The 12709-nt window shown below is 38.0% G+C and overlaps 1 protein-coding gene across 1 annotated transcript in view; it reads left to right on the forward strand.

Moving 5' to 3' along the window:
- Positions 1-739: 739 nt before the first annotated feature.
- itga3b (integrin, alpha 3b) overlaps positions 740-12709 on the forward strand; it is a 32418-nt gene continuing 20448 nt past the window's right edge. The window contains exon 1 of the mRNA XM_087785082.1: positions 740-999. Within this exon, the coding sequence (XP_087641208.1) occupies positions 830-999 (170 nt within the window). The 5' untranslated portion in view covers positions 740-829. The remainder of the gene's footprint in view (positions 1000-12709) is intronic.

Raw genomic sequence — 12709 nt, forward strand, 5'->3', positions numbered from 1 at the left:
GGGCCACAGCCACTGCATTGATGTGGCCCTCGTGAGGTCATGTAGAAACTAACACTAAAATATTTTTTTATTTTTGTTAATTTTTTAGCATATTTTCGTGAGTATTTATTCGCTTAAAAAAGATTTAAGTGAATGTAAAAAAGATCAAAAATGTGTTTTAATTATAGGTTCAAAAAAAGTTATGAAAACTAATACATGGACTATTTTAGCATAGTTAGCTTAGCATTTTATATTGTTCAGTTCCCTTTTTGTTTGACGGCCCCTCACAGCAGCGACTGCATAAAATATGGCCCCTGGGAAATTTTAAACACCAACAATCAAACCAGAGGTATGCAATCACTTAACTTCCTCAGGGGCCACATGTTATACAGTGAATGCTGTGAGGGGCCATCTAGCCAAAAGGGAGGCGCAAAGAACCAAAAGACGTTGGAAAAAAATACATAAAACAACATAAAATATGATTTCAATATTTAATCAAATTATATCCATAAACATAGACAAACATGACAAGAACAACTAAAGAAGAAAAGTCCTAAACAAAGAACTAAATAAAGTTTTATTTTGTGTTAAAACACTATTAAATATAATTTTATTTTTTTAGTAATAACATCTGTCTGAAGCTTCAAAGCTCCACTTTGTAAAGTTCATGATGTCCATTAAAGTGGGTGTGTAAAAGGGGGAGGGATGGAAGGAGGCAGTCGTGGGGTGGGCGCCAGAGCGAGGCAGACACACACCGTCACCTTGAGGGTGAGGACAGGATCTGGGCGGGGAGGTCTCTGTGAGGGAGGCAGTCTACCTGTGGGACCCTCGCTGGCTGTCAGCCACAAACATGGCTCCTGCACTGACCCTCTGCGCGCTCCTGGCTCTGCGAACTCTGCTCTGCACTGGATTTAACATCGATGAACGGTTTCCTGTGATCAAGGAAGGAAAGACTCCCGGGAGCTTCTTTGGGTTCTCCGTGGCCGTGCACAAGCAGACGAAGGGATCCGCCAAGTACATGTAAGTTGGATGTTTGCGCGTCATACACTTTAAATTCTTGGTTTAAACAAGGAGCGGATTGAAAAGTGACGCGCACCTGCTGGAGTCCTCGGTGCGAGGCTGTCGACACTTGCATCCGCATAGATGTGAGGTTCGGATTAAAAACGATCTTTTCAGTGCGGAGTTGGGAGGTGGAGGACACCTGTGCACTCTGTTTTGATATATAAATATAAAATGACAGAAGTTTTACATAGATATCAAGGAGATCCTATTTAAATAGAAACTTGATTTGAAACTTTTACACATTCTTTCTGAAATACATAAAAACGATACATTTTTTTATTAATTATGTATTAATCTTTAGTAAAAAGTGAGCAAGTGTAGTTATACATATACTAGGGTCCAAACCTTTTTTAATTTGAAGATTTGAAAATATGTGCTGACACTGTGTTTTATCAGAACATTAAATGCAGTTTTGAAAAAAAGATAAATGCGAAAATATATCTTATCCAGAAGTTCACAGTAGCTATACTACTAGTCTACTATAGTAACAGTTACCACTTTGTATCTCAACTTTGTACAGTGTTCATTATACTAACTTATTTATTTATTTATTTTTCAGTGTTTGAGATAATAAATGTTTTGACACAACCTGAAATTGGATTATGGGGCCACAGTGGGACCCCTGGTAGTACATAGTTTTCCCCCCATTGTCTTTGAAATGTTAAAAGAATGTCCCATTATGACTCGACATGAGGAACAGTTTAATTATTATATAGGATTGTGGAGCTCACTTTAAAGATTGAGTTGTTTTTTTGTGGTCAGCGCAAGAGTTAGAATCTAATAGGTCTTCGTTTGAACAGGAAAACTACTTCTAAATAACCACGAAAGTTTGGTTAGCTGCAACAATAAGTTCTGATCAGTTTATTTTTCTATACGCCTACATCGACTTGTAAGTCCTATTGGTGCAAGGGGGTCTTAGCGAGTCATTATATAGTCTAAAGACAGCTTGAAAACAACCTACTCAACTTTCTTTCAATCTATCCTGAGGCTAACACTAAGCTAAGACAGAATTTGGGTTTGAGTTGCACAATAAAGCAGATGATTGCTCTGTAACCCCAGTGGGCATGTTTTTACAGAGTCCCAAATGCTCCTTACGCTGATCTTCCTTTTGTTTTTTTTGCAATAGTTTTCTTGTCTCCAATGCAATGTTCTTCAAACACTACCACTGTTTGGTGTAGGATTTCCCCCCCAGCTAATTACAGCGCCCCCTCATCCTTCCGCATCCATGATCACACAGTGAGTTCATAACTGGTGTTATCAGTTCTTTGAAGAGGAAGAAGATGTTAGAACCAGAAAATACTTCCTCTGTGTCGTCTGATGACAGGCGGTCGCTACTGTGAAATAGATCCATTCAGACGTGAGAGTGGATGGTCCAGCTTTACACATGATCGATGGGCCATCTTAGGTCCGTCTCAGGAGACAAGAGACTGCCCACCGTCTGCAACCCTAGAAGTGGACCACATGGCCGTGATAATGAGACTTGGGGTCTGGAGGGATGATCGGGGGTCTGCTGCACACGTCTCCTGTTGTTGTTTATGCCAGAGTGAACATCAAGTCATTATTCAAATGAACATATTTTTAGATAATCGGTCTGTGGAGTCAATGAATTTGAGCATGAATACACATTTCTCTTTCCACATCTCAATGAAACCCAGGAGAAGAAGAAAGAATTGTAGCTGGACATCAAGATGTAAAAAACTGGAGATCAGGGTTCTTACAGCATAATGATTAAACTGATAATTGTACACAAAAAATATAATTTATTCTAAATATAAGTAAATTCAGTAATAAACTATATAATACCTAAATATATATCCTTATTATGTGTATTGTACATTTTTAATCTTGGTAATAAATCCTAATGCCAATAGCATTGTTTTGCATAATTTTAAATGATTTTAAGGATAAAGCTATATTTAGTTAAAATGTTAAATACAGCTGCTAGGGCTGAAGCGTAACACAAATACAATGTATTCGGCTCCTGATACAATTTGGATACGATCCCATATCATATACTCAGATGCGAATTTGATACGATATTTTTAGCTCATGATACAATTCCAAATGATATATTCAGCTCATGATGCAAATCCAATATATTTAGTGAAACATCTAAGACATTCTTATTAACTTCTTAATTGCAGGCTTTTCCCTGATTTCCTGGGACTCCTGTGTTTGTCTTATGTGTCTTGATCTTTTAAGTATATATTTTAACTGTGTATTATTTTTGATTGTTAATTTTTGATTGTTAAAGTGCTTTGTGACCCTGGTCTAGAAATAACCTTTACTTACTTACTTACTCACGATCCAATTTTGATATGGTATATTTAGCTCATGATACTATTTAGATATATTTAGCTCACGATAGAATTTTGATACGATATATTTACCTCATGATGCAAATTTGGTACGATATATTTAGCTCACGATATGATATATTTAGCTCACAATATAATATATTTGGGTCACGATGCAAATTGATACTACATATTAAGCTCACAATATGATATATTTAGCTCACGATACAATTTTGATACAATATATTTAGCGCACGATATGATTGTATATAATATATTCAGCCCATATTAACTTTATAATCAGCTGAATACTATCGTTTAGTCCTCAGTCATCAATGCGATCTCGCAGGATTTCATTGTTCCTTTAGCTGAGGTTGAAGTAATGAACGCTGCCGTCTAATGGCCGGATTTCAATTGAACCACAAAAAAACAATTGTCCTTGTTTGAGGTTGTTTGACTGTGGTGCGGCAAAATAATTGTTACAACATCAGCAACTTTTTCTTTGTCTTTCTGCATTTCCCATCAGGGGTTGCAATCGCAAATCTTCCTCATCCACCTTAACCTACCGTCCTCCCATGTGCTTCTTATCTTCTTCATGTCCTTCTTTACCACCTCAATGAACCTCTTCTCCTTCTTCTACTTGTTACCTTCATCTCCAACATTATTTATCCAACATGTTCGCTGTATTTAGAAATATTTGATATGTTTTTGAGTTAGATTCTCATCCATCTGTGTGCCGTACAACAAGGAGCATAGTTGGAAATGACTTAAGTAATGGAACAAATTGAGTCTTTCTGATTGAAATGGAAAATGAAATTTTAAAGCCAGGTGTTCATCCAAGGCGGTCATCAGTGTTTCAACATGATTTTCTTCTTCATTTCCTCGACAAAGCTGCTGCTGTGAAGCCTTTTACTCTCATCCCGACACATAAGGAATGAGGCTCTGACTCAACTGTTTGCTGTGATTCTGTAAAGAGACACAAGAATGCGTAGATAGTGTTTGCACTGTTTGACTTGGGCTGGTTTTACAGTCCCTGCCGTCTCTCTTGGCCTTTCCATCCGTCTTACCAAGTCACAGCTCTCTTCCTCATCTCTGCAGCCTGAAAGCGAATTTGAAAAAAATGCAAGCGTATAAACCTGTTGTGGCACGTCCGAATATTGAAAGTACTCTTCCTTTGTTTCTGCATGAGTCAGACAGAGGATGAAAGTCCTGAAGGTTTTAACTCTGGTTTGCTCTTTTTTCCTGAACCTCAGCAGGACATTATCCTATTAGTGAGGAGTGATGTAAGACAATAATTTGGAATAGATGAACGGTTTGTGAGCATTACTCGGATTTCTCCTTTGAACTAACAGTGGAACCTAAATACAGTAAATACCTTCATTACAAAACACCTTCTTTGCTACTTCTCAGGCAGAACTTCGTGTTTTATGTCCAGGAAAACATGTTGATTGGGCATTTGGTTATATTTTTTGATATGTTGTTCAAAAATGAGCAGGAAACGTTAACATTTTGCTGGAGGATTACAGACAGGCTAGTGTGAAAAGTTTCAAAAGACCTTCAAGAAGTACATTAAAGAATACACATAATACTGCATAAGGGCTGCAGGTCTGACATACGAAAGGGAAATGAGCACGAACGGCAAAAAAAAGCAACATTAGTCACATTAAAAATACATCTTACTATACAGTGACTCGCCAAGAGTTCAGGACTGGTTGCAACGTTTTTTGATTTTATGCCGACAATGGTGTTCTATATTGTGTTTTAGTATTATTTATATGAAATGAGGACTCTGAAACAGAGAGTTTGTGTTTCACTCATTTTCACTAGTTTACATGTTCATTTTTGGGGTCAACATGACAAGCGTCTTGAATTGGCAACGCGTCATAGGCTAATGTTACTTCTTAAATCAAAAAAACATCTTTCAGACATTTATATAATCAATTTATCAATCAATCAATTATATAAAAAGTGACGTTTGCATGTTTTCCATTCTTTCAGCATTGTTTCTAGTTTAGGCACACTGCTATTTCTGAAAAGTACTTGTTAAACACTGGTATTTTCTAGATCGAAAACTCCCATAAAGACATCGTCTAACAAACATAAAGCTTTTCTTCTCCTGTTCAGCCATTTGATGTGTGTTGGTTTGCCGTGGGAATTGACCCACTAAGCAGGGAAAGTGCCCTCTTGGCTTGTGTGTGAGACTCGATTATATCAGGGTTTTCACACATACTGCATTTTCTGTAAACCTGTCCATGGCTTTACAGAACTTGAACCAGTTCTAGACTTTCTGGAAAGCTATTCCGTTCTTCATCATAAGAACTAAATATCACACGAACAACACTGAGGAACTTCTGCAGGTGTTTCAGGACAGGAAGTGTCCAAGCCTTCTCACATGTACTCTCTGTGATTTAAGGAATTCTGGACCATAGAACGATCCTAAAGGGGGATTTGTTTTGCATTTTGCAGGTATTCACCCGTCAGTTCCTGCTTCACTTTGACTCACCTCTTTAGGGTGCCTGAGATTTTACCCAAGAGAGGTTTTTTTGTTCCCCTGATGCAGCCGGGGCGGGGGACTGGGCAGTCAGCTGGCTACCTATTGGCTCTTCCAGTCCCCTGACCCCACGGTATGCCTGGAATGTATTACCCTTCTGTGCACAGTCACAACCTGCCAGGTTTTCAGGTTGAGACAAGACAGGCCGATCACCGCGACACAAGTGGGGAACGCGTCGACAAGAGCCTCACTAATAACTCTTTTAGATTCCCCAGAGCAGTCAAGACCTACCACAAGCCAGACTCACTGAGAGAAAGTTCCACGTTAAGCATCTTTTAATCACTTCGACCTTTGAATATTTAATTGAACATTTTTGCTTTTCTAGATCATCTCTGTCTGACGTCTAAGGCCTGAGGCCATGAAAGTCAGCCATTTAATTCTGCGGGTCTTCCCCCTAAACCAGCTGGGATGTTCATAGACACAGACGATCCGTTTAAACATGTACAAGAACACGCCTCGATCCTGCTTTTAAAGTTAGCAAAATGCAACTGAGCAGTTTTGAACCGACCTTTCTGCCTTCAGTTCTTCAAGCATGAACTCTAAAAAAAAGACATTGTTGAGTGACGTCACTGCTGTATGGACAATCAAGAACCTAAATTGACGACATTGTGTACTGCAACATGTAACTGAGTGACCTCATGAACTGAACGTCCGGTGTGGCACTTAGCCACCGTCCTGCCTCCCTGATCAAAGACGTCCATGTGGTCTTTGTTCCTATTGGAGTGCAAGTCATGCAACACTGGAAGTCTTTCAGATAAGAATCAAGCGTGGTGTCTTACACCCGCACACATCGCCGGACATTGTTACACGCAAGGGAACTCTTGCAACACGGTCGACGGAAAATGTACATGATCGTGTGTCACTATGTGTCCGACATCACCGCCGCCATCGACTGCACCCGTCTAGATGCTTTGCATGACTGTGACTATCGTCACATCGTCGCTCAGCTTCGATCATTAACAGCAGCAGACGACTAACAACAAGCAACCAGTTCAAACTAAGAAATGGTTATTGAAACCTAAGAAATGGTTCATGTGCTTTTATTTATTTATTGTTTACTTTAGTAATCAAATGTGCCATAACTATATCAACCTGATTAACCAATGGTTGCATCCCAATTAATAAGGCAAAATAATTCCACTAAGTAACCCTGAAAGAACACGCCTGTGAAGTCAAACCATTTTAGAAGGACTATATTTTGAATGTCATCAAAATAATGAGAAAAGTTTGCATAGCAGTCATCAGAGAAAAAGGTGCCTACTTGGGAGAAACTAGAATATAAGACAAAGTTTTCATTTTTTTTTAACACTTTTTTTGAGAAGTTATGTTTTTATTCATAGTTTTGTTGCCTTCACTGAGAATCTATTATGTTTATAATCATGAAAACATTGAATGAGAAGGTGCGTCCAACCGTTTGGCCTTATAACTTATAGATAGAGTAACTTTGAATAATAATCAGTTTTTTTTTAATGATCCTACTCAGTAAGTCATTTTTAGTTTACAAAAGTGGCAAAGTATCAAGGACTACAAAAATGGTTGCATGTACCTAAAAGTTCCACAGTCATATTGGGAATTCTCAACTTCTGGATTGATGTTCCTGTTGCAAGTCATCAAAATCATGGTTTGCGTTCTAAAAACGCAATAAACTAATATCCAAGAAATGACAGTTTCATTTTTCACTATTCAAACACATGTTGAGGCCTCATAATTCTTCCGTGCACGCTTCATAAACCTTCCCAAACTGTTGTTAACGTTTTCAACATTCTGGCACAGTTAATACTCTCTTAAAATAACCCTAGAGAGACTGACTCTGATTGGCTGAGTTAAAAGGAAGTGTGTTTTAGTTTCTGGATTAAAGTGGAGAGAGTGAGAGTTGTTGTGGTTGTTGAAAAGCGTGAGAAGAGAACATCGTGACTGTGTTTTGACTTCGGCGGTGGTCTACAGACCATCTCGTTACCTCGTCAGTTGTGAACGCTATAATATTTTACAGCTCCTCTGATCGCGCTGCGTCCCCACCCTCGTCTGTAACATTTTCAGAAGACATGCCTTTTCCTCCTTTTTATATAATGTAATGTCGTATCAAAACACAGAAGACAACGCTCCGATGATCGCTGACCCAATCGGGATTTACAAATGGAGTCATAGATGGAGAATAAAATCATAACTTAAAAATAAACAATAACAATCTCCTGAGGCATGTCACTTGACCACTTTCTGTCAAACTCAAAAACATACTTCCTCATCTTTCTGGGAAGAAAGATAAAGAGTAAAGAGGTATTTAGAGCATATGTTTCAAACTCAAGGCCCAGGGAAAGATAATAAACAATCATAATCAATGTCAACAATTATACTGAGACTTCCAATCATATATTTTCTGTGTATTTGGTAAAAAAAAAAGGAGCAACATTGGAGAGAGTTTAAGATCGCAATCAGATTATCCTTCCTGTTAAAGACACATTCCTAAATATACATGTTTTGATTTTGGCCCCTTATATGATTTATATCTCTGATTTAAATGAATGTCAAGTTGTTGATCTGAAGTAGTAATATTCAATATTCAAAATACTGTCAACTCAAGGAGAAATTGTATTGTGCTAATACTCCTTAGCTTGTTGTTGCCAATACTTATTAGCTGTTATTCTAAATCTTAAAACGCATAATACGGCAAAAGGTCGTTTAAGCAATTCTTAAGTTATTTCTCTTTTTAAAAAATGACGATAATGGGTCCAAACGGTTCAGTCTTACTTTAGCTCCAAACCGTTGGATCATCATATTAACTAAATAGTTCAAACAAACAACTTTAGTTCAAATACTCTTTCCAGACACGCGATCTTAACAAACTTAAAATAAAAATATATGTACTATATTACATTTACTATCAACTCAACTCAACTCAACTTTATTTAAAATGGACTTTTAAACAACAGTAGTTGATACAAAGTTCTATACAAGAACATAAAAAAGAGAACACTTAAAAACACTGAGATAAGATAATTCCAAATAAAACAAGTAAAAACAAGTAAAAGGCACTAAGAGCAGCTACCGAGTCTCATGCTGTGTTAAAAGTGTGTTTTAAGGTGAGATTTAAAAACTTAAAACTCTTGAGCATCCCAGGAAACGATGTCTTCCAATAACAGAGTGAAATGGATCCCAGTGGGGCGTGAGGCCCTCTGCTAATGTCCACATAGGAGCCTCTGTCTTCAGCTTCTTTCCCCTCCACATACCTGCAGCGAGGACTCGTTCTGTTTGTAAGAGATCCGTTTTTGTCTTGTGGTTGCACAAATGCGCTGAAACATCAGGGAGAAAGGAGCTGTTAGATCCAGCCGGGGGCAACTGAAGTGAGCTATATATGTTTCTGAGGTCATTCTCCAGCTTTAAAGGGGAGAAGATCCCGGTGGATTGGTTTACATATGGAGTAGGGCTGGGGAGGGATGTCACTCTAGCCTAGGGTGAGTTGAATATGTGAGGCGGAGACGGTTATCCATCAGGACTCTTTTCATGTTTGGCATTGTTGATGGCTCAGACAGCTTCCTTCCCAGTAAATCCCAAATATTCAATGTGGGAAATCAATTAAGAGACGTTAATAAATTATGTGGCCATTGTTCTCAGCAGGAAACACGTGGAATGTCTATCATGTTGGGAAACAAGTCCTAACCTTTGGTGTCTTTGGTCTGGACGTGAACTTGGGAATTTGAGAAGCATGATGAAGTAGCTTGTCTGACCACATTTCAATCTTTTGTGTGGGATTTTACTACTATTTTTTCAAAATGCCACAAATTTCGATAAATGGTGGAAGTTGATGTGGTGAGTTGATATAATGTACTTCAGTTTAATATCCTTTAAAAGTATGAAGTATACTCGCAGCTCTAGCTAGGTAACAAACAGATACGTAAGAGAATGCTGACGATAAAACTCACCTTGTATTCTCCATGTAAATAATCGTAGGACAGTATTAAAAAGAACAGAATCTTGCTCTAACTTGTTTGTTGTATTAACCTAAGATTTGGATTGTCGTTAACTATTAAGGATTTGTTTTCCATTAGCTTAATGAGTTATTATGTTGTGTACTGATGCGTAAATGTTCATGTTTCTCTGGAGCAATTTGTCTCATTTGGAACACAAGTACTGCTGTATTTGATATTCTTCTTTTTTAAACGTACCATTGTTAATCTGAAAATGTATCTCCTTTATTTACTCCTATCTTAAAAATAGATCAAAGGTTTCTTCTTGAGTATTTACTCAAGAGGTTTGAAGATTAAGATGAAGTTGGTTGGAAAATCTAAGTCATTTCAACTGAGCGATATAAAAGATTTGATGTTGACACTCTAGACTTCCGCTCAGTGTAATGAGACGTATGTAGCACATTACTTCAGTCAAACTCAACGTCCGGGGCCCAAATTTGGCTCAAAGTACATAGTAGTTGATGTTGATATCATAACTTTAAAGATGTCAGCAAACAGATATTATCTGTGTCAACAATAATATGGAGAATTCCAATAGAAGTAAAACTGAGGATAATTTAGGTTTAGCATTGGGTGAGAGTCTGAAGATAGGGGGTCAAACCTTTGGGCTTCATATTACTTTTAAGTACCTTTAGAATAGTTTTTCCACTCAGAGAAGTAAACAATTATTAGATTTCTGGGTAACAAAAGGTCAAACTTTTGTTTCTAGCTGCTCTTTCGCAAAGGACTTCTAACAATGCAGTTGCGGTCCATTCTATTCTAACCGTGAGGAAGTCAACCCTCAAATCACACACACACCTTCCTCATTCAAGTCACACTGATCATGGAAATTGTGTTTGTGAAAAGAGTTTTGGCTGCAGACTGGTGTCCAGGGTCATTGAGAAACATGTGTCCACAGCGCGTGCTGCTGTGAGTGTGGAGCTCTTGTTTGTTTGACTGCATGTGTGTGTATTTGCCCATGTCACTTTGGTGGATGGTTTGTGTAAAAGTGCGTGTTAATCATGTGTGGCAGAGCTGGACCGCCCGCTGGGGTCAGCAGTCAAAGCCAGACATCATTCATGCGGTGACGGTGGGCGGGGCCCGCGCAGATGGAGGATCTGGGTCGAGGCTTTACTAAGTTGCTAATGAAAAGTGAGTTTGTTTATCATCGTGTCGTGTTTGATTTGGCCCTCAGGCTCTAAATGAGCTTGTTACTGTTTCACCGCGGGCAGATGGTGGCGCTCAGACAGGATGTTTGTCCAGCAGAGATGGCCTGTTTGATGTGTGTGTGCCAGAGAAGCAGGTGCTTCTGATACCTGATATTATTTCAAGAGTTGATGGTTCCCCGCCTGCTCCTGCCTCAATCCAATAAGGACATCTGGAGGGACTTGTTTTCTGTGGAAGTCCATCGAATATTTTGATAAGAATTATTATCAACATAAACTAAATCACGGGTGCCTGATGGTGTAGTGTGGTTAGTGTCACTGTCATGACTATAGGGGGCACCTATCGGCTGGTAGCGATCACCTATCATTATTATTGGATAAGAATAAATAGACTTTATTTATCCTCCTGAGAACTCTTTCAGGAAATTGGGTTTCCGGTACACACCAGACGATAGCTTCATAAAAACAAGAACAAAGTGCAACGGATCACAAATAGCAAATGTAAAGAACATAGATAAAAGGAAATAATGCTAAGAAAAAAAAAGGATACAAAGATCAACATAGAATAACATCATCAATTAAAAATAAAAATAAAACTGAAAAGTTTATACAAACACCTTAAAAGGAAAATAGATAAAAAACAGAAAAAAATTAAATCAAGGATACGTTTAAAAGTAAAGTAAGTGCTTTTTTATCTAAAAGAAAAATAGGGTTGTCATTTTTGAGTTTCGATACTTTTGACAAGCATAAAGAAAAAAATAAATCTGGCTTATATCCTGACAACTGGTACTGTGACTTCAGGCTAAGTGTCTGATCAGATGATTGGATTTTAATATTTTGGGCGTTTTACCTTTTTGCAAATTTTTACAAATTTAAATTAATCCAAATTAGAAATCCCATGTGTCTTTTTGTGTGTGTTTATTTGTTCATTCATCGTTTAGTTGTAAAATTGACTACCTATCATAGCAATACCGATGTCATTGAATGTATCAGATCCAAATGAATATTAATCAAATACTATCTTATGTTAAAAAGGAACATCAGCATGTTTTTGTCATTTGTGTCGGCCTATCAGGATGCATCAATAATGCCTTCACTGATAAATGCAGTCCTCATGTTGAATGTTTGTATTTTAGACCAAAATATAAATCTTGAAAAAATAAATTAGTAAAAACTAAATTGAAGCATTGGAATATGTTCTGCTTTTCAGATTGGTTAAGTCAGAACTGGGGCTGTAATGGTACAAAGTATCTATGCCCGTCCCTAATTGAGGCCCCTTAGTGGACCAGGGTGTCCTCCTCCTCGCCCTCCACATGAATGAACTCAACATGCCGCCAAAATAACCTTTGCTGTGATGACGTGACATTCTGTCCCATTCTGATTAACTAATGGATTTTTCCTTTATGAATCACTATGCAGTATCTTTAACCATTTACACGACATGCAGACACTGGTCGCAGTTTCGAAAGTTAATCTGTCAGTGTTTGCTCAAAGCCAGCTCATCGCTTGACTCTCATAGTTCAACATCAACGCCACAGACCACTTTATTGTCCTCAATTTCCTGAGGAAATACAGAAGTAAGTTTATCAACGCTCAAGCATGTGCACGGCTCCTGAAGTGAGGAAGTATTCTCCGGCCAGTACAAATGTTAATTTTCCTACATTGTACAAAATGTTAAATGGAGATCACGAGTAGCGGTGAAAATATGATTAA

This window comes from Callionymus lyra, chromosome 2 (assembly GCF_982586985.1).
Source record: "Callionymus lyra chromosome 2, fCalLyr1.hap1.1, whole genome shotgun sequence".
Lineage (NCBI taxonomy): Eukaryota > Metazoa > Chordata > Actinopteri > Syngnathiformes > Callionymidae > Callionymus > Callionymus lyra.